This window comes from Ostrinia nubilalis, chromosome 14 (assembly GCF_963855985.1).
Source record: "Ostrinia nubilalis chromosome 14, ilOstNubi1.1, whole genome shotgun sequence".
Lineage (NCBI taxonomy): Eukaryota > Metazoa > Arthropoda > Insecta > Lepidoptera > Crambidae > Ostrinia > Ostrinia nubilalis.
In genome coordinates this window covers 1,265,898-1,286,622 of record NC_087101.1, presented here as the reverse complement: position 1 = coordinate 1,286,622, position 20,725 = coordinate 1,265,898, and the positions used below count along the sequence as shown (strand labels likewise).

The 20,725-nt window shown below is 36.3% G+C and overlaps 1 protein-coding gene across 1 annotated transcript in view; it reads right to left on the bottom strand.

Annotated features, from left to right (window-relative positions):
* Window positions 1-14,992: 14,992 nt before the first annotated feature.
* Window positions 14,993-20,725, bottom strand: part of LOC135077967 (neuroglobin-like) — a 51,483-nt gene continuing 45,750 nt past the window's right edge. The window contains exon 3 of the mRNA XM_063972507.1: window positions 14,993-16,315. Coding sequence (XP_063828577.1) covers window positions 16,145-16,315 — 171 coding nt within the window. The 3' untranslated portion in view covers window positions 14,993-16,144. The remainder of the gene's footprint in view (window positions 16,316-20,725) is intronic.

Here is a 20,725-nt window from a genome sequence, read left to right as displayed (position 1 = left end):
GTCTTATTTAGTTACTATGTTAAAAAATGTGGAAAAAATCGTCCATGACGGCTTGGACAATCTCAATCAGTCGCGCGGTGGCGCTTACGGAGGACGGACGCGTGTCAGTTTGTTGGACGTGACAGTTCGCGATTTGTCAATATTTTTGACAATGATGACTTTGATGAGTCACAGTATAATAATATCAGTGTTACTGGAGAAAGCTAAAATGTTTGATAATTAAGAATTATCAATTTTGTCTACCTATTGAAATTTAAATGGTTCGCATCCTTTTAAACGAAGATTCTACTCATGATACATAGTACATTCCTCAAATATGAGACAAAACCAATGAGTTAAAATTACATTTTAATAGTACCTACATACAATCGTCTTACACTCTTTAGAAGAGCACACTGATACCAATAAATAATAAAATATTAGGTCAGTGGGTCAAATATAGGGGCAGCTGCACGTCACTGAAAGACGATTCTGTTTACTCGGCGTCTGGTCTGGAGAACATGAACCCTTGTTTACAGATGCAGATGTAAATGGAGTTATAACTGGACAAATTTTACATGAAATGTTTAACAGAAATCAGTTAAAAGACACATACATGGAATACCAATAAGGTTGCGGAGGGAAAGCTACCTATTAAAGTTTCAACAAAATCCCTTAAGTAGTTTTTGCGTGAAAGAGTAACAAACATCCAGACATCCAGACATCATGACATCCAGACATCCAAACTTTCGCCTTCATAATATTAGTAGGATAGGATATTTCACAATCCAAACTAATATTTACTATTTAGCATTTATAAATAACTCATTAAGATAGTAGCGCCCTCCTGTCAATGACATACCTGGAACGATAGAGTATTGGACAACTAATAAAAATGCTTTGTCCTAAATGACTGACGGATATCGTAGAGACCTGAAAGTTGGAAGGTGTGTTCTTTGTATGACGTAGGCATCCGATTTTCCGAAATGGGGTCATGAAATGAAGGGGGTGAAAAAAGGGGGCAAAGTTTGTATGGGACAAAGTGATTTTTTGGTTCAATCTACTTGAAATTTTGCTTAACAATTCCTTAATATTATAATTCATGACAAACGTGTAAAAGGGGTAGAAAGTTATTTTGGGAGTCATTTGCTTCGAAGTTGATATCAATACTAGATACTTACTTACTGCTTTTGATTTAATTACTTTTTATTTTTACAAGTGTTTGAAAACTCCATGTCAGATTGCAATCATGTCAAGTGAAATCTCAAATTGTGATGCTCATAGTGATTTTCGATACATACGTTATACATAAATTATGGAAAGAAAACACCCAGATCAATACAAACAAATATGTATGCAATTTTAGTATGATATTTTTATTTATTAATAAACAAAAAGACTGAACAAAATTGATGCGTGTACTGATTAATGTAATTAATCACATGCAAAGTTTCGTGAATTGCAACAACTATAATTTATTATCCAAGCTCTAAATAATCGCTACTACGAGTAACTGATCATAAAATGTTTTTCCAATCGCTCAAGCTCCCGATGACCTTCCCATAGGTCGGGTGACGTAATCTTGAAATTATTTTGGCCGACGCGGAACTTCCGGAAGGTCGGGTGACGCCACGCCTCTTTGAACCGTGTTTACTTTGGCAGTTATATTTTATATTAATTTATTCGATTCTAAAATATATTCCCAAAAATTCTGAAAGTTGTTTTAATTTGTATCACTTGGATATAATTTATATTAGAAAGTGCTGTGAGTGTGACGCTTGAACGGAAGGAAGTCAACCTAACCTAACCAACTGCGTATTTCTATACTGTGTAGCTGGAAATTGTGGCGGGAGCTCTTTGGCGCGCTGTTTTCGGCGAACAATTGCGCGCGCAGATTTTGACAGCGCGAAATACCTACTTTAGCAGAAATACCAAGCCTTAACACGTTGAGTGCGAAACCAGGTCTATAGACCTTGTGTACGTCTCGCTTACCGTGCGGCTAAGAAAATTATAGTCTTCCTTGTCGTGCGAAAGGCATAACTTCAATTGGGTCCGGTGTAGGAAAGTGATGAATATATATCTATGATGTATTCTTAAAATAGAATCCAATGATGTACCTACCTTAATACCAGGTTTTTAGACCTGGTACCGCACGGAAGTAATAAAATATCTTCACAATGCGAAACCAGGTCGAAGCACCTTGTACCCTGCGCACCTGGTACCGCACCCCACGCTAGCTTCGTGCAGCCAGTGTTGCCTCGCATTCGTAAGAAACGCACATGTCGACATGGCGTCAAGAGAAACAAACAAAATCAAAACTGCAAATTGATTATAATTTAATTTGCTACACGATTTATTGCTAATTTAAATAATGTTTTTCGAGACAAACATTTGAAGTTGTAACTCAATGTTATTAAATAATATGTTTTCTTTAAATATAGCTTATTTAAGTATTTATGCACGTATGTCTTATTTGTAAAATATTTAGACTAAATTATTAAAACATCTTTGTTTGTTACTTTTTTAAATTTTTATTAAAACTTAATTTAAACTATCGATATTTGTATTTCACATCCCTAGAATACCCACCAGACTTCCCTACTTCAGTGCGGCACAGGGTGCATAAGCCTTGTATTTTGAATATAGGTATAATTTTTATACTAAACAAGTTATTCACGAACGCCTTCAGGTGTATGTCAATAAATGCATTATTATTAATATTCAAAGAAAAAAAACACAATATCTATTAACATGAAGCCAAAAATAAAATTAATATATCTTAAATATTACAAGGTCTTTAAGCCTGGTGCCGCCACAATGTAAGTTTTAATACCAGGTTTACTGACCTTGTACCGCAGGAATGGAAAGTATCAGAAAGTTACTGCCGCAGCAAAGGTGTTAAGACAATATTTGATCAATTTCAAGATGTTTGGAAATACTTACCTAGAGGACAGTTATACAGGGTGTTTATTTCAATAATCGCCATATTTAGGGAGTTGAATAAGTAGCTTATTCTGATCACGAATCAGTAAAAAAATTGACTTCGAAAAAATTTTAAACGAACTTTAACTTTAGTTAGTCAAAGAAAAATACCTATTTACACTACTACTTTACGAGGCTTCCTTCAGTAGGCTATCCGACATGATAAGCGAGCGATCCGCGTAGCTCAATGGTGCCGCAAATGCAAAATATTACAGTATTGCGAGCCACAGTACAGTTAATTTCGCACGGAAAATATTCGCTAAAAATTCCACTTTCGTTTGTAATTTTTTTTTGAGGCTTGAAATCAACACCCTGTATAAAATAGCTACACTGTGTGTCCGCGACTTCGTACGCGTGAAAATATTTCCCGTTTTTGCAAAAATTCTTTACTGCTCTACCCCTATTGGCTGTAGGGTGATGTTATAAAGATTAAAGCCTTCCTTCATAAATGGGCTATCCATTACAAAAAGCATTTTACAAATCGGGATAGTATACTGGTCTACTACTGCAGTAGCGTGTTCAAGCAATAATACCGCTTAAAAGATGGATAAATGACATCCAGCTTCCGGTAACAAGCTGGAATAAACTGGATGCAAGTGGCCAGGGACAGAAGTCGGTGGAAGGTTGAAGATGAGGCATTGTTTGAGATTGCGTCTGTCATAGTTTAGAAAACAGTTATGGAAAATGTCAAAAGTCATAGGTTCTGAAATTGCGTAGCTAGATGGCGATGTGCTTCGTTCAATCGCGATATCATTTGATTTTTTCCTGGCTATTTAAGTTAAAACATTAAGGTTCAATATACTTCACTTTACTTGGATCAGTGTTTTATTTTACAACCACGGTCCGAGCTTTTTGGGACACTGTACATTGTTGTGGTCCTTCGGTACGCCGGATATAAGGGCTACGTGGAGGTTTGTACAGCTGGCCACTCTCTCGTCACACCGACCAAGCGGTGGACTGTCGCTTATGGTGTGCTTTGCGGAAGCGGAAAGCGGATTCTGCTGTGATGACGTCAGCGCAAAGCAGTTGGATTGGATTTTCCACCAGACGGCGCTAAAAGCAGTGCCACCCGCAAGGATTCTCCAGAGGGCGCTAAAAGCGGTGCGAGTTTATGGAATTCACGAGGAGCAACCAGATGGCGGTAAAAGCAGTGCAAATCGGAACAGTCGTGAGTCACAGTGATCAGAGACAAAATCGAAATTGACAGTTTGGACTTTGATTTTCTTATGTAGTTAGCAGTTGTCAAACACTTGTAATTTATTTAGTTTCGTAGCTAAGACTTAGAATAATCGGCGAAAAAGTGAACAGACGGGGAACCTATGCCCGATTTTTTATAAGTTCAATTTTGTTCAAACACTTAGAAAATTTTGCATCTCAAAGACTTCGAATTTTTTGCGATTTTGGACTTAGTATTTTCAAAGTGTGTTAATGATTTCTTAATTAACTGTGCGCAATTAATTAACTTTAATTTAATTGCGATCTTAATCTCTGTTGGTAATTAACTGTTCATTTAATATTTCCATGCCTAGTGATTTAGAAAAGTCTTTTCACTCTATGGATCACTCCTCAGAGGTCAATATGGAAGCCTTAGTTAAGTTACAGGAGGATGTGAGGGTTTCGATTAGCAAGGGTCATGTAAACTTTAAAAAGTCCCCTAAATCCCGAATCACCCAAGCTTACATTGAGACACGGCTGGAAACATTAGAGGAACAATGGAGGTTGTTTACTGATACGCACCGAACTATTATTTCAGATATTGAGACTGACGAGTACAGGAGCTCTAGCTATTTTACTGATGACGTTTTTGAATCCACACACGAGCTCTACTGCGACTATAAGACCAACTTAAAAGAGAGCTTGAGTAAAGTTGTTGCTGTAGCCTCGAGCAGTAAGTCTCCAATCCCGCAGTCCGGTACGTCAGTTAGTATGCCACAGGTTAAGCTACCCAAAATTAGTATTCCCACTTTCAGTGGAAAGTACACTGAGTGGACCACTTTTAAAGATCTGTTTGAGTCACTGGTCCATAGGAATGATAGTCTGGAAAACGTTCACAAGTTGCATTATCTTAAGGCCCACTTAACAGGAGAGGCAGAGCAACTTTTGCGTCACATTCCTGTTACTGATGCAAACTATACCGAATCTTGGTCTCTGTTGAATAAAAGGTTCAGCAATAAAAAGTATTTAGCCAACTGTCTATTAAAGCGCTTGATTAGCCAGACAAATGTTAGTTCCGAATCATCTGAGTTAATCAAATCTTTGCTAGATACAACTTGCGATTGCCTAAACGGGCTGAAGAATTTGGGTTTAGAGACAGATTCATGGGATGTCATCGTAATTTATTTGATTAGCGCAAAATTAGATCCAGAATCTCGCAAGTTGTGGGAGGCAGAAATAAGCACTTCCGACGACCAACCTACTATGAGCCAATTTAAGAACTTTTTAGAACACAGGTTTCGGTCGCTGGAGTTTTTGCCTTCTCCATCTGTAAAGCCAAATAGTGTAGTCCGCAATAACGTTTCTGTCCATCACGCCGCTGAAATATCGTGTCCATTCTGTTCAGAGAGTCATAGATTATACAATTGCAAGAATTTTGCAAAAGAACAGGTGAAAGCACGACGTAGTTTTGTTCAGTCCAACGGATTATGTTATAATTGCATGTGTTCTGGTCACTCCGTATTTGCTTGCCGTCAAACTTCCAGGTGCCGAGTTTGTAAAAGGAAGCATCATTCTCTTTTGCATGTCAGTAGTCCCAAGTCAATTGATCAAAATGTTGAGAACTCATCAGTTGACAAGAGTGAAGTCATTGTAGCCACTTCGTTGCCTAGTAACGAACCCAATAACTCCAGTGTTTATAGTGAAGTCCTTCTGGCCACTGCACGTGTTAAGGTAGAATCGCAGTCCGGAAGCAAGCTAACTTTTAGGTCTCTGTTGGACCAAGGTTCTCAGGCTTCATTTATCTCGGAGTCAGCAGCACGATCACTAGGTCTACAACGAGTTTCATGTAATGTAAATGTATCAGGTGTAGGTGATAGAGTTCAACCTGTTGTTTCGAAATCATTGGTAAGCTTTAAGCTCCAATCGACTCTTGATCCCACTTTTGCCATTCCAGTTAAAGCATACGTGTTAAAGAAACTGACATCAGTCATCCCAAAGCGGAGGGTCAAGAGTCAACTGAGTCAAAGCTTGATACAACTCAAATTAGCCGATCCCAAATTTCACACTCCTCATAAAATAGATTTGATTCTAGGAGCCGACATTTACAGCCAGATTTTAGTAGAAGGAATAATCAAGGGTTCTCCAGGCTCTCCTCTAGCGCAGAACACAAGGCTTGGATGGATCCTATCTGGCCAGGTTCACTCAGAACCTGTAGACGGTTCGCCGTTATGTCATAGTAGCAGAATCATCAGTTCGCACGCCCACAACGACAAGTGAGCCGTTGTTGAGGAATGGTCTCTCTTGGTTGACAAAAGAGCTATCGAATACAGTCCACTAGGTTGTAACCAAGATACCAATTTAGAAAAACATAAGCAATATGTGTGGTTTGCAATGTGTAGTCTTCAGTGATGGCAACTCTCTCAGAGAATACTCAAATACTCAGCTCAGTTTCTACAGAGACATCACAGGTAGGTCTTCCCAGGTACCCAAAATAGATAACGTAGGGCTAGTGAAAGAGAATGATCTTCCCCGGCTCGTTGGCTTTATGACATCTTTGTTGACAAGCTTCCCGTCACTTCCAATAATTATTCGTGTTGTTCGTAGGCTAACGTGTTATGCAAAAGCTCTACCATAAAATGACCTGTTTCGAAATTGTGTCTTACCTGTGGCAGCCTAATTGAGTCTCGTTTATTATTGTAGGTTTTGAATATTAGGATTTGTTGAAGTCATAAGCAACTGTACTCGCACAAGTCTCACATAGCATAATTATTAGGTGTGTTATGTTTTAAGTATTGAAGTGTCAACTATGTTTTGTTTCTTAAGTTATTTTAATTGTTTTGATATTTTTATACAAGCCAATGTCATTACTTATATCGTACCAGTCCAATCAGGTATCAAGTACACTACTTTATAACTTAACTAGCTTTCCGCCCGCGGCTTCGCCCGCGTGGAATTTTGTCTGTCACAGAAAAACTTTATCGCGCGCGTCCCTGTTTCAAAAACCGGGATAAAAACTATCCTATGTTCTTTCCCGGGACTCAAACTATCTCTATGCCAAATTTCATCAAAATCGGTTGCGAGGTTTAAGCGGGAAAGCGTAACAGACAGACAGACAGACAGAGTTACTTTCGCATTTATAATATTAGTTGGGACTAATAACTAAGTTATAGGTATTTTGTCGAAGTCTCATGTACGCGATACTAATGTTAATGATGAACACCGCACGGTGTTCATGGTGGGCGGTTATGTTTGAGATTGCGTCTGTCATAGTTTAGAAAACAGTTATGGAAAATGTCAAAAGTCATAGGTTCTGAAATTGCGTAGCTAGATGGCGATGTGCTTCGTTCAATCGCGATATCATTTGATTTTTTCCTGGCTATTTAAGTTAAAACATTAAGGTTCAATATACTTCACTTTACTTGGATCAGTGTTTTATTTTACAACCACGGTCCGAGCTTTTTGGGACACTGTACAGGCATGTTCGAAGACAACCCAAAGGCTGATTGATATAGATAGATATATGGAAATATGACATAATTTATTCTCTCAGTTTTAAAAATAAACTCTTCTTTGATTGAGGAAAAATCATATCTCCTGCCATATAATTTATCTATGCCCACAAAGTGAAGCCTTCACGGGACAAAGTTATTTTCTCTCGCTGAATTATTTCTTAGCGGCATTTTCGAGGGCAATTGTACAGTTGGGCTCAAAATATTGCTAATTCATTCTTGTTTTATTTTGACACTGCTATAATAAAGTATATTGTTACCTCGTTTCCATCGCTGAGTTAATTTAGTATAATGATTTTCAGTTTTTCAGGAAAGAGAACACATAAGGCCATTATTTCGGTTGAGCCCTACTTACTGACAGTGATGAAACCCTATGAGACTTGTAAATGATGTTGACATACATCTTCCTTTTCCTCCTTTTGGACCTCTATATTATATCGTAAACTTAAATTATGATCAAGTTACATTCCATAATGATTTAAAGAAAAAAAAAACTGACTTCAAAAACTAAGCCGCCTCCAAAAAAGTCCACTAAAAGTATAAAAATAATTAGTACGTTATTTGTTTATTAGGACAAATATTATGACCATGAATGATAATTTTGGAGTCCAAAAAATACCAATCGAATTGAGAACCTCCTTCTTTTGTTGAAGTCGGTTAAAAAGCTAAACAAAACGCTCTATAGTGAAGGCCTGTCCTCCTGTCAGAAACTTGTAACCTCCACAAAACAAAGATTAATGGCGCTGACTGTACTATGATGAAGGTATGAGGCAAATAATTAATTGTAAAATGAACCGCAGGAGGGGAGGGCATTTAGAATGGAAATTATTACTCATTGTCACTATTTAATATTTTTCAGAATTTTTACCCTCATTTTCATTGACAGACGTTTGAATCGGTTTTACATACAAGCAGTGCGTAATTTTTTTCTGTCAGTGTAGAAATGTTTTTTAAATTGACAAAATCGATTGTTTCAGATGTTCATTGGACCTACGATCTTTTACTGCAGGTCTACACTATCCTCAATGCTACGAAATATTATTAGGTAAGTTCACTTCTATTTTACATAAAATATCTTTATTTCACTTTGGTAAATATTGCCTACTTAGGTACTCTAAATTATATTTTTGTGTGCCAGTTAGGGTTTCTGCTCGAGCCTTCTCGAACTCGAGAAAACTCGAGAAATTTGGCTTCATTCGAGACGAGAAAAAAAATACCGGAGCTCGAGAATTCTCGAGTTTCGATTTTGAAGCTTTAATACTCTTGAAAGCCTGTTTTCTTAGACAAAAGTAAGTTTTTAATTATTTAATAGGTTAACGTTGCTTTTAGACTGGCCTAGTCTTCCTTTTTTAACTGATTTGATTTGCAATTAATGATCTCAATCGAAACTAAGTAATAATTTTTACCTACGAGTATGCTATACCTATTTATTATGTATGTTTAACTCTGACTGATTTAAAGACCGAAAAATTTGTTAACTGTCTGTTAGGTTAGGTACTCGTGCCTCCTCGTAAAGTTTATTCAAGTCGTTATCCTAAAGAAATTAAAAAAAAATATTAAAAAGTGTTTTTTTGTTTATAAAAAAAAACTATTTATCGTAATTTTGCTACATATTTGGACTTGTGTCCTTTGGAAAACAAGTGATTCAATTGTAGCTCCAGATTTTTTATTGTTATTTATCTTTAAAGTACACGCGACTTTATGACTTTTGTTCCTTTAGTTAATAACTAAGTTATGATTATTAGTTAATATTAATTATGAAAGAAGATTTCATTTTTTGTTTGTTTCCTGACCAAAATAAGTGGTACTAAATTCTAATATTGATTGTTGTGCATTAAAGTAGGTATATTAGATTAAAAAACCTGTGTTTTTATTAAATTTCAACCGATTTCAAGAGTTTTAATTAAAAGACTCGAGACCCGAGAAAACTCGAGATTTTCGCCTCGAGAATTCCCGAAACTCGAGAAAAAAAATAGGTCGAGAAATCAGAAACCCTAGTGCCAGTATTTATGTACTTGTTTACGAACTCTTTTGCTGTTAATGATTACTAAAATGCTACGAATAAATATGTGCGCTACGAATTTCAACTACTACGAGATGTGTAGCTACGGGACTATTCTCCTCTCGCTCCCACCGCTGCAACTCTTGTGTAGTCAGGATCTACAGCTTGACCGCCAATAAAAACCCAACCAGTGACGGTCAAGTTTGTCCCGGGGGAAAGTTAAATTGTGACTGGACTCGCAACGAAATTAATCAGAAGAACATAGGAGGAGTTCGAAGTAGATGTAGTTACTACGGCATGGGAGACAAGATAAGTTTGGTCGCATACTAGGCAACGTAGCCGTCAAAAACTGTAGCCACATGTAGTTAGAGCTACCGAGTGGAAGTCACAAATTATGGATGAAATTTTGGAGTGTGCAGAACACACATTCTTTTTTATTCTTTTGTATTTTCTGTGTGCTTTTGTCTTTGATTATTTATTTATTTAGAACTTGCATGCACATAACACTGTACAATGTACATAAGGCGGACGTAATGCCAGTCGGCATTCTCCTCCAGTCAACCAACCTTAGAGACAAACTGAGATTATATTTTTGACATCTATAGAAAACTAGCTTTCCGCCCGCGGCTTCGCCCGCGTGGAATTTCGTTTGTTAAATTTTCCTGAATTTTCTTTGCTATAAACCTCACGGAGCCCGAGACCTTTCCAACGAATGCAAAACCGTTGAAATCGGTTCGTGCGTTCTGGAGTTACAGCGTCAGGAAGGAAAACCCGACTTATTTTTATATAGTAGATATGTGTTTTCTAGCTAAAAAGTAATTAAATAATCCTTATAACACTTAACCTCAGGGAGGTCCTGCGTGAGTCACATGGAACATAGGTATAAATTATGCACGAAATTATTGAACTGACAATAGTTAAATAATAATAAATAATAAATATCCTTGGACATTTTACACTGCGCCTCTAGTCCCAAACTAAGCAAAGCTTGTACTATGGGTACTAGACAACGGATATAAACATACTTAAATACTTTTTTTTTGTAAATACATACATATTATACATAGTAACACCCAGACCCGTTACAGAAATTAAAATTCATCATTTCAATTTCTGCCCGGCCGGGAATCGAACCCGGGACCTCTCGGCATAGTAGTCCGTTCTGAACCACTACACCAAACGCCGACGTTAGTTAGTTTATGCTGTCGTCGTTACAAGTTATCTTTTACTATAGTTTTCGAACTCGTAACAAGAAAGTAACAAACTCTTCTGCCTCGTTAAGTTTCATTTAGCCACGTCCTTAATTAAGATATAACCCACGGGCCAAAGGTCCCGCGACCCTGTTGTTTTTTCTAATAAGCCTACTAATGTTTATAATCCACTTTAATTACGTCCAAGGTTCCTTACAATCTGTATTTTAATTAGGGTGACGTTATGACTCTGTTATTTAGAACTTAATTAATTCATTAAGATTGTGAAAACGAAGCTGGTATGTAGGTAAAGTTTTAGGCTTGCTTTTGAGAAAAAACCCAAAATTGAAACCGTTTGCATAATGTGTTACTGGTCATCATCATCATCATTTCAGCCACGGACGTCCACTGCTGAACATAGGCCTCGCCCAATGATTTTCATATCGCTTGGTTGGTAGCGGCCTGCATCCAGCGCCTTCCTGCTGCCTTTATGAGGTCGTGGGTCCACCTGTTACCTTGTATTTTTACATTTGACAGGGAATTTTTTTTTACCTCAAGTCTCGACCTCAAGTAAATAAATAGAGTGCTTGTGATATCAAAATTTAATTTCTCTCCCTACGGTAATGTAACATTCGTTAGTGCTTTCGGTTCGATGATATTATGCTATCATCATCATTGAATTTTCAGTATGTTGTGTAGTCTACTGTAGAATCGTTCGTTCGTTTCAGCCAAATGACGTCCACTGCTGGACAAAGGCCTCCCCCAAGGTTTTCCACAATGAACGGTCCTGCGCTGCCCGCATCCAGGCTCTTCCCGCGACCTTTACCAGATCGTCGGTCCACCTAGTAGGAGGCCTGCCCACGAAGAATCTGTCGAAGGTGGGTGATGTACTCGCCGTTGATATTTATGCCAAATCCGTTCCAGTCCAGAAGCTTGAAGACATCTTCCAGGGCGGTGGTAAACAGTTTTGGAGATATGACGTCTCCCTGTCTTACCCCTCGCTGCAACTGGATAGGTTTCGAATCCCGATCCTGGAGGCGGACCGACATTGTGGCGTTTTTGTACAAACCCCTCAACACTTCGATATATCGATAGTCAATTTGGCACCTTTGGAGAGACTGTAGCACTGCCCAGGTCTCGACCGAATCGAAGGCTTTCTCATAATCCACAAACGCCAGGCAAAGTGGTTGATTATACTCCTCGGTCTTCTGTATAATCTGCCTTAGCGTATGTATGTGGTCTATGGTACTAAAGCCTTTTCGGAAACCGGCTTGTTCGGGAGGCTGGAAGTCGTCGAGCCTGCGAGCGAGACGATTCGTAATCGAATACTGTAGAATACTGAAGGTTTATTTATATCTATTGAATTTGACACTATCAAAGGCTGTCATACAATATTTGTATGTACCTATAATAAACATACAATAATTTAGATTTTATAATTATTGGGAAAGGCAATGTGTACTTTTCATAAGCTTCGTTTGCTCTTGGTTGCTCCAAGGTAATTAGAAGCCCAAAATACCCTGGCTAATTGAAACAAAACTCCAATTAGAAGGTGTGCTCGAATTAATCACCGTCATCTGTTATTCCAAAATGTACCTACAGCGTGTTAGAATACATTTTCGTTGCAAAGTAACTTCTATCATAACTACATAAGATGGGTTATCGATTTGCTACAGAGACTTTTTGTCAAATTCAAAAATTATTATAAATTCGACACATTTCATATACTCGTAGTTATTTGTAACAAATTGAAGCTTACCTATTAATATTGGTGAGGAACTAATATTCAACGACGAAACTTATAACGAATCGACGTTGCTTTAGTTTACAATATCGCCCTAAGTTTTTTTTAAACATTTGTGTGTATAAGTGTTTTCTATTTAGGATAAGTATGTATTTACAAATAAAGTTTATAAATAAAGTTGTGTACCCATAATACGGGCTCTGCATAATAGGTAGGAGCTAGATGGCACAGTGTAAAATGTCCAAAGATATTTTTATAACTTGATGTACGGGGACGGGACGTTAAACTATACGCTGTGGCAGATGCCAAAGATGCACATGTTATAAAGGCGAATTTGCTAAAAAAAGTGTATATCTAATGTGCTGTCGTTCGTTCATCGTTTTTGAGATACGAAGTACATTTTATACACGCTTTGATTGAAAATAAATGTCAAGGTATAAAAATCAAATTATGAGTTACGATGTCCAGGAGGCTTCTCATGAAACCATCAGGAAACTCGTTTGCATGCAAAATCAAACGAATTCCACGAAACTTTTTTCCGTCTAACTCATTTAAAAGTCAATAAATTCCTTCGCCATCATTTTGTTAACATCCCTATTTGAAAAACATGTCATTTTCCTTAATTTAGAAGTTAATTTTAGTATGGGTAAAAGTAAAGAAAATATTTATAGATTTATATTTTTTAATACATTTATATAAATTTTCTTAAAATTAAATGCTATTAAATGTATCGAACACAAGGAATAACTTTAACTATTATTTATCTTTAAAATAAATAAAATACAATTTTTTAATCGTAGAAATCTTTTGCATACTTTTTCAATAACTATTACATTATTGATTATGTTTAAAATAATCAAGCGTAGACCCATTATGTAGTTAGAGCCCATATAACAAATTAATAAGGCATATTGAATTGAATTTAGCTAATTATAGAACTTAAACGAAGCTTTAATTGCTTTTATAATACGAATTGTGAGTAATTATGTTATCTACTTATGAAGTTATAATAAATTAACTGAAGTTACGATGATATCGTCCATTTGCGACGACACTGTGATATATCAAAAACAGTGGTTTTACAGAAATCGACTTTTTAACTTTTGAATGACCATAACTCTTAAAAGAAGGTTAGGATTACCTAATTGTGTATGAAACGTTTGAAGATTAACTATTAATGAATTTAAATATTTATAGTAAGACATAACTTTGTGTCTAAATTGATGAAATTAAAGCGATTGAAAAAAAAAGAGACAACTTATCACGTTGTTCTAGTAAAAAATAATATTTTGAAGATGGTAAGTTCAGTTGTCACGTTGAAGATGATGTAAAAAAATATATTTATATAAGTCATTATTTAGATAACACGTTGATCTTGAAAATTTTTATTTTATTTTAATAACATTACAATCAGTAAAAATAAGGTAATTTTTGGAACAGGCGAATATTTCGCTTTGCCATGTTAAATTGCACTTATAAAAATATTATCTAAGTAGACAGACAGTTGTATACATACAATATTTAAGCTCACATTAAGTTTTCTTATTCTAAAAACGAATGCTTATCAAAATAAACCAAAAACTCTCAAAAGTAAAACCACGTAAACTACTAGTTAAAAAAAAACACAGTAAGAGAAACTGTACTAAGTATGTATGTATGCAGAAGAAAAAATTGTAGGTAGGTACCTACTAGGTTAGTAAATAGATGTTTTTTAACTGACTAGTTATGACAATTTAATCCTAAAATTATCAAAGCAAAAATCGCCGTCTCCGGCGCATAAAATGGCAAAAAAGCGACATTTTGGTACCTTTTAGGGTGTTTTAATTTTTTATACTTATTTAAAATTAAATTTATAAAAGTTATTTAAATAATGTATTAATAGTGAAAAATAACAACCACTATTTATAAATAATGTAACCATTTCATTGGCGTAGTTTTTCTGAAATAGTTATACCTATTGCAATGTTATTATACAAAACAATGTTGCGCCCGCCAAAGTATATTTGGGCAAGAAGCGATAAAATTCCACCAATTGCTGATTATCTGTAATTATATTAAAACATTAAAATACTTTTTTGCAGAAAGCAAAACATAGCCAATACAGCTAAGTAACATTGAATAATAACATAAATAAATAAATATCTGGGGTCATCCAACGCATTGCTATTCTAGCATACTTCTACTAATAGATAATTTTGCTAGCTATCGTCTTAGATTAAGCTAATCTAAGGCTATCGTATGTTAATATAAAATATTTTGCTTGTTGTGTCTGTAAAAACAGACAGTCGTATAAGTATGTTTTATTTGCACTGTATTTCTAGTATTTGAACTATTCTTCAAAACGAATGTATGTTTATCAGTCTACATCTACTCATATTAGTTCCGACGTTATTATAGCTCAAAGAGACACTTTCACAGCGCTCGGATAGCGCTGTTAGTCATGTTGTCGGATTAGGTTGTGGAATTCCTTCAGGCAGTGCATCGCCACAAATGTTAACCTTTGCTTTTTTGCATTGCTAGTCCCCATCTGTAATGATATCTGGAGTTTAGTATTACTGTTTAGCGTATACAACGTGACAAGTAGATATACCATTCAATTTCAATAACATGTATTCTGCAATAACAGAACATCAACAAATGACCTACAACATATTTCCAATATAGGAAAAATTTTCATCATCTACAACGTTACTAGTTAAGATGTCCCGATGATACTTCGATTTTCTTACAAGAATAACGTGACATATAAATAATTTATCTTTTACTTTGCTTTTTGTTTTAGAAGAACACTGTGATAAGTATGACGTGCCACATTGTCGAATAAAATAAAAATATTTTAAAAACTTACCTTTGTCATCAATACCGCGGTATCCTCTAGATGTCACGTTTTTCTTAAAAACGAAGAGCACCTCACATCTCAAAGCGCAGGTGGCAACTGAACTGTCACAGTGTCGAAGCCAACTAGATCGCCGAACGAGCCAGCGCTATAACGTAATATTTTGTCTCTTTCTCTCATAGTATTGTTGTTTTTGGAGTAACAAATACCCTGTTTTTGGAGATAAAAGAACGCAAGATCGCGGTTCAGAATTTCGGTAAAACAAAAAATCGTATATGTCGAGATGTCACAGTGTCGTCGCAAATGGGCGATATACATTTCTTATACTCGTAATTGATACAATGTACCTTAAAACATGTTTGTAAACTTAGTTGGTAACTTGGTATACTGAGATTAATACAACGTTTTGCAATTAGAGTTGTTAAAAGACCTCCATATATAAAAATGGTTCATTTTACATTTAAATCTAAGCAAAAATTTATCCAAAATTAACAAATAAAGCGTCCAACACACGATCCAAGTGGTGTGTTGTGGAAAGTCCACTTATGCCCGTTTTCACCATCAATCCCTAATTTTTAAGTGACTGGTAACACAAAACAGGAATTTTGTTTTCATAGGGGTCACTTAAAAATTAGGGATTGATGGTGAAAACGGGCATTAATTCCTTAAAAATGTCCACATCATTGGATTCTTTTAACGCCTAACATTATCATTAATCGTGTGACTGCAGCTTAAACTATACATCCATCAAGTCTGCCCATTTTGACCGTTCCCGTTCTCTTTGCTTGACTCTTCGTACCCCTTGACTAGATTTTCCAGTATGAACCGAATGGTTTTCTTGTAGATATTTTCGATGTTCGGCGTGTATCTATCGCCGAGCGTCGTCTTCGCTGCTTGCAGAAACGGCTGCTCGATTTTCTGTGAAAAATAAACTAACATTACTGAAAGCAATTATTGGTATATGCCAAAAACATACGGGTCGAATTGAGAACCTCCTCCTTTTTTTGAAGTCGGTTGAAAAGTGGCAGTGAGCGGGGCATATGCTCGTAGAGCCGATGGCCGTTCCGGCTGAAAAGTTCTCGAGTGGTGACTACGGGCTGAAAGACGTAGTGTGGGCAGGGCTCTCACTAGGTGGACTGACGTCACGGGAATTCCTTGGGGGAGGCTTGTATTTAGTACCTAGACGTTATTTGGCTGAAAAGAACGATCGAATTGATTGTACGTGGCCTGATCAAGCAAAACCAGGTAGGTATTTGACAAATCAGTCCAGCCTATTTACTATCGCCTTGAAGAGCCCCGGATGACCCGGATTATAGTGTTCAAGAAAGACAGCAGCAGGGAATGAATTCGATTTATCCATATTCCAGTGAACATAGTCGCTCTGGTTATATTGGGCCTAGATTACTAGCTAGGATCGTCGTACCAATTTTATTACTATTTATTACCATATACATAGAGTTCTTTTATTGTCACAGCCTGGAAAACAACTGCTGTAGCGAATGTGCGAAGCAGAAGGCAATATTTTTTGCCGGGGGTGTAACCTAGCTATAAGCGTTGGGCTCTGAGGCTGTTACGAATATATGACCCGTGGATTAAACATATTAAACTCGTATTAAGTATGATGTTATTTTAGGAGTTCGTAATGGACAGCGTTTGAAACATCTTTTTTGAGATTAGAAAAGAAGATTACCAAAATACTTATAACTATCAGCCGATATCGGTACAACTCCCGAAGTGACGGTAGGGCAAGCCATATTTGAGACAAAAGTTCTGATGATGAATTTAAAAGTATTATTTTTTTCATCCAAACATTCGCCTCTAAACAAAGGTTGTATTTCGAGCATTTACGTTAATTGACAAGCTAATTTTCAGTTTACGCTCGTATTCACAAACATTACTATGAGGTCTCACAGTGCGCGTGAACGTACAGGGTGACACACGAACCAATCACACAGCTCTATTCAACGCTGTGCGTTCGATTTGCTGCTTCACTTAAGCAAGCAATTTTTGTGAATACAGGCATAAGTCGCATTATAATACATATTGCATCAGTTCTTTCAGACTAAAGAATACTCGTCCTGAATATTACAGTTTCCTGGTGAAGGGGCGCTCTACAATTTGTTTTAAATTGGTAATGTGTAATGAAATTCGAACGATTCAAGAATACCTAATAATACCTATGCTTTCAGCTGTATCAAATATTTTTACTCGTATGTATGAATTGACATTCCAAATTATTTCACTTGAAACATTCTGTGCTGGTGACCCACTTCTATGAAAAAAGAAACTAGAAGCTTTATACCTACAAGCTGTGTTATGAATGTTGTTTATTTCTTTCTTATAGGTAAGGAGGTATTATCGGAAATGTATTCGCCAATAAACGGTGTGATACAGACGCCTGGCAGCTATCTAATCGGATAAAATTGTGGCAAGTGCAAATTCTGAATGAATAAAGGATTCCGTATGTAGTTTTATCTTTTTGTTTACCCGTATAACTGCGTAGGCGTAGTTTCACAGCGTAGTTTCAAGAAAAGAAACATACATTATTTGATACGGCAAATGAGAATACCTAATTATTTATTTTACTAGCGCGATTGGTCCAATTCGCAATTGGTCCAATCGTTTAACAAAAGCTAGCATTGAGCTTTCTCTCACTCTCATAAAATTGTTTTTTTTTCATGTGACAGGAGGCAAACGAGCAGATGGATCACCTATTGTAGTACCTGCCTATTGTTTTAAATACCTAAACATTTTTCAGAGTAGTGTATCGTATCAAACCACTGAACCCTAATTTTGGCTGGGAACCCAACGGGACGGAATTCTTATTGCTCTGTAATCGTGAACAAAATGAAAAATAACTGAGAGAAAAAATGTTGCCAGTGTAACTATGTCTGTGTTACAAGTTCTTTAGAAATATAAGCTTATGTTTTGTGAGAGCTTAAAGAAATATTTTAATATTTTATCTTGTAATATTACCTACTAATATGTGACTATAGAGTCTAGCTAAAGAATATGAAACATAATTATGACAGATATTATTTGTGTTCGCTATCTAGTAATGTGCCGACTTTATCAAATAGAAAAATGACTGTTTCGTTTATTAAGGCTGTAGAAATCAATTGACCATCATGGTGTTCTAGGTCAGAAAATCTGTTTTGTCCATCCGATATGGTTAAATTTCTCCTCAAGAGAAACGAATAACTACAATACAGTGGCAAACGTAAACCTTTAAATTAAATAAGGTCACACGATCTGTTTCTATTCTTTTAGAATTATTTGAAGTCTCTTCACTTTAACTTCATTTGGAAATCTTTCTTCAATAAAGTAACTCGATCTACCCTTTCAGAAATATTTAAAGTCTACGACAAAACTAAGAGGAGGGCCAATTAAAAACGGTCATTGCATTCAGAGGGTAGCACTCAAAAATAAATCAATGCCTTTCCTACAAAGAGAAAGGTAAGTTCATTAGAGGACCTCTTTACCTTCCTTTTACCTTTTCGAAAGGTTAAAGAACAAAGCGTCTCAAATAAAGTATGTACAACCTTTTACGTTCTTATGATACGGTACATGCATGCATAAGTGCGTTAGAGAAAGAAGAAAAGACCGTGGGCTATGCACGTATATTATTTTATTTTCTGCGGTGCTGTTTTCATGTTTTTCATGACTTTAACATACGTCGTTATTTAATTTTTTAGCGTTAGTTGCATCTCAAACTAAATTTATAATTATAAATAACTTGAAAAAATCGAATTGCCTAAGTCGGGAATATAACCCACGACCTACACTAATTGATTATAAAACGACAATCAAAACTCGAATCAAACTCAAGTATGGGTTCAAGCATTGGTTTGAAGCTTTTTTCAGTCTCTTATTTACTACGGTTGCTGTTATTAAAAGTTTAAAAATAGTTCTCAATTTAGTTAGTCTCTAGAATATTTACACAATAAATAATGAAGTGAAAACGTCGGTCCATCACGGAAATTTTTCGGGCAACAAATATTTTCGTTAGAGTTGCATCAGAAAATAGCTCACATTTTTGTAAATATCAGTCTTCGTTGTAATAAATTAAGAGAAAATTTCCACCTTATGAGAAATATTGAAAGATTTATGTTGCAGACATAAAAACGAAATATATGTATAGGTGTTTTATGTTATGGTAGGTTTATAGATAATTGAAATTTTAAACCAGCGATTAACCTATACACTCAAATGTACTTGTATATGCGAAATACGAACATCAGGCCTCCTTAACCCATCTGGCTATCGTGGGAAGTGTAGGCCACATCTTCCATTTGCCGGTCGTGCTCCTGCAGTGGAGATTAAATAACCAGTAGGTAGGTAACTTTTATCGAGGTGTTTTGTCGATTTTGCACGATAAACCCATACATTTGTCGTCTAAAATCATCGGCAAGATTTTATCACGGCGCGCATCCTAGCTTGGCTGGTGATGATGATTAGGGGAAAGTCGGGTGTATTGGACCGGCTGCTAAATAAAGTACCAGTGATACGCAGAAACAATGTGTCTGATAAATCAATGTAGGTATTATTAGTTATGTATCACTGAGTGTCGCCATTGCAGCAATTTAAAGACGGTGGTACAGTCCAATATACCAGACTTTCCCCTATATTCTTCTGATCTTGGTTAGTGCGTATGGTTTTTTTAATGTTATTCGGTTCAATCAGAGATTGGGACAGAAAAGAATCTTACCTATTTTCGGCAGAATCTTCGTAAAGAAATTAAAACGAGCAGACTACATTTGCTTTCGGTCCGCCAAGTTTGTGAGAAGCGAGCGATGAATATTAACTTCAGTAAACTTACAGGCTTATTTATTTTATGGAAAGGCAGAAGTTGGGCTCTCTGTTCATACAGTTCAGGTACATCGTGTTGCTAACTTACTTTTGGGTTAAAGGTTTAGGTACTTACTTTGCCGGGCGTTTAGATAACGGGTATTTTATTCCAGCTCTCGCGATAGGTTTTGCATAACGAAAGGAATATGGAATATAAAATCTTAAAGTTTCATAAACATCTGCAATAGAAAATATTTGGGTACTAGTCCCATCAGATTATTATTACCAGAATCACGGCCAATTTTATTGTTGTGTATCGTCTAAGTATTTTTTTTTAATAAAAGATGATTAGTAGTTTGTTATTGCACAAGTTACTAATAGTCCCGTTAGCCCCTCGTTCTAAGCTAAATATGCTCGTGTCACGATCACGAGAGTGAGCTCACTACAATAGTAGAGCGCCGGCAGGGATCGAACCCGCGTTCCCCGAATCACAAGTCGACCAGTCCGAACGACCTCTTCACTCGGCTATCGTGGCTATTT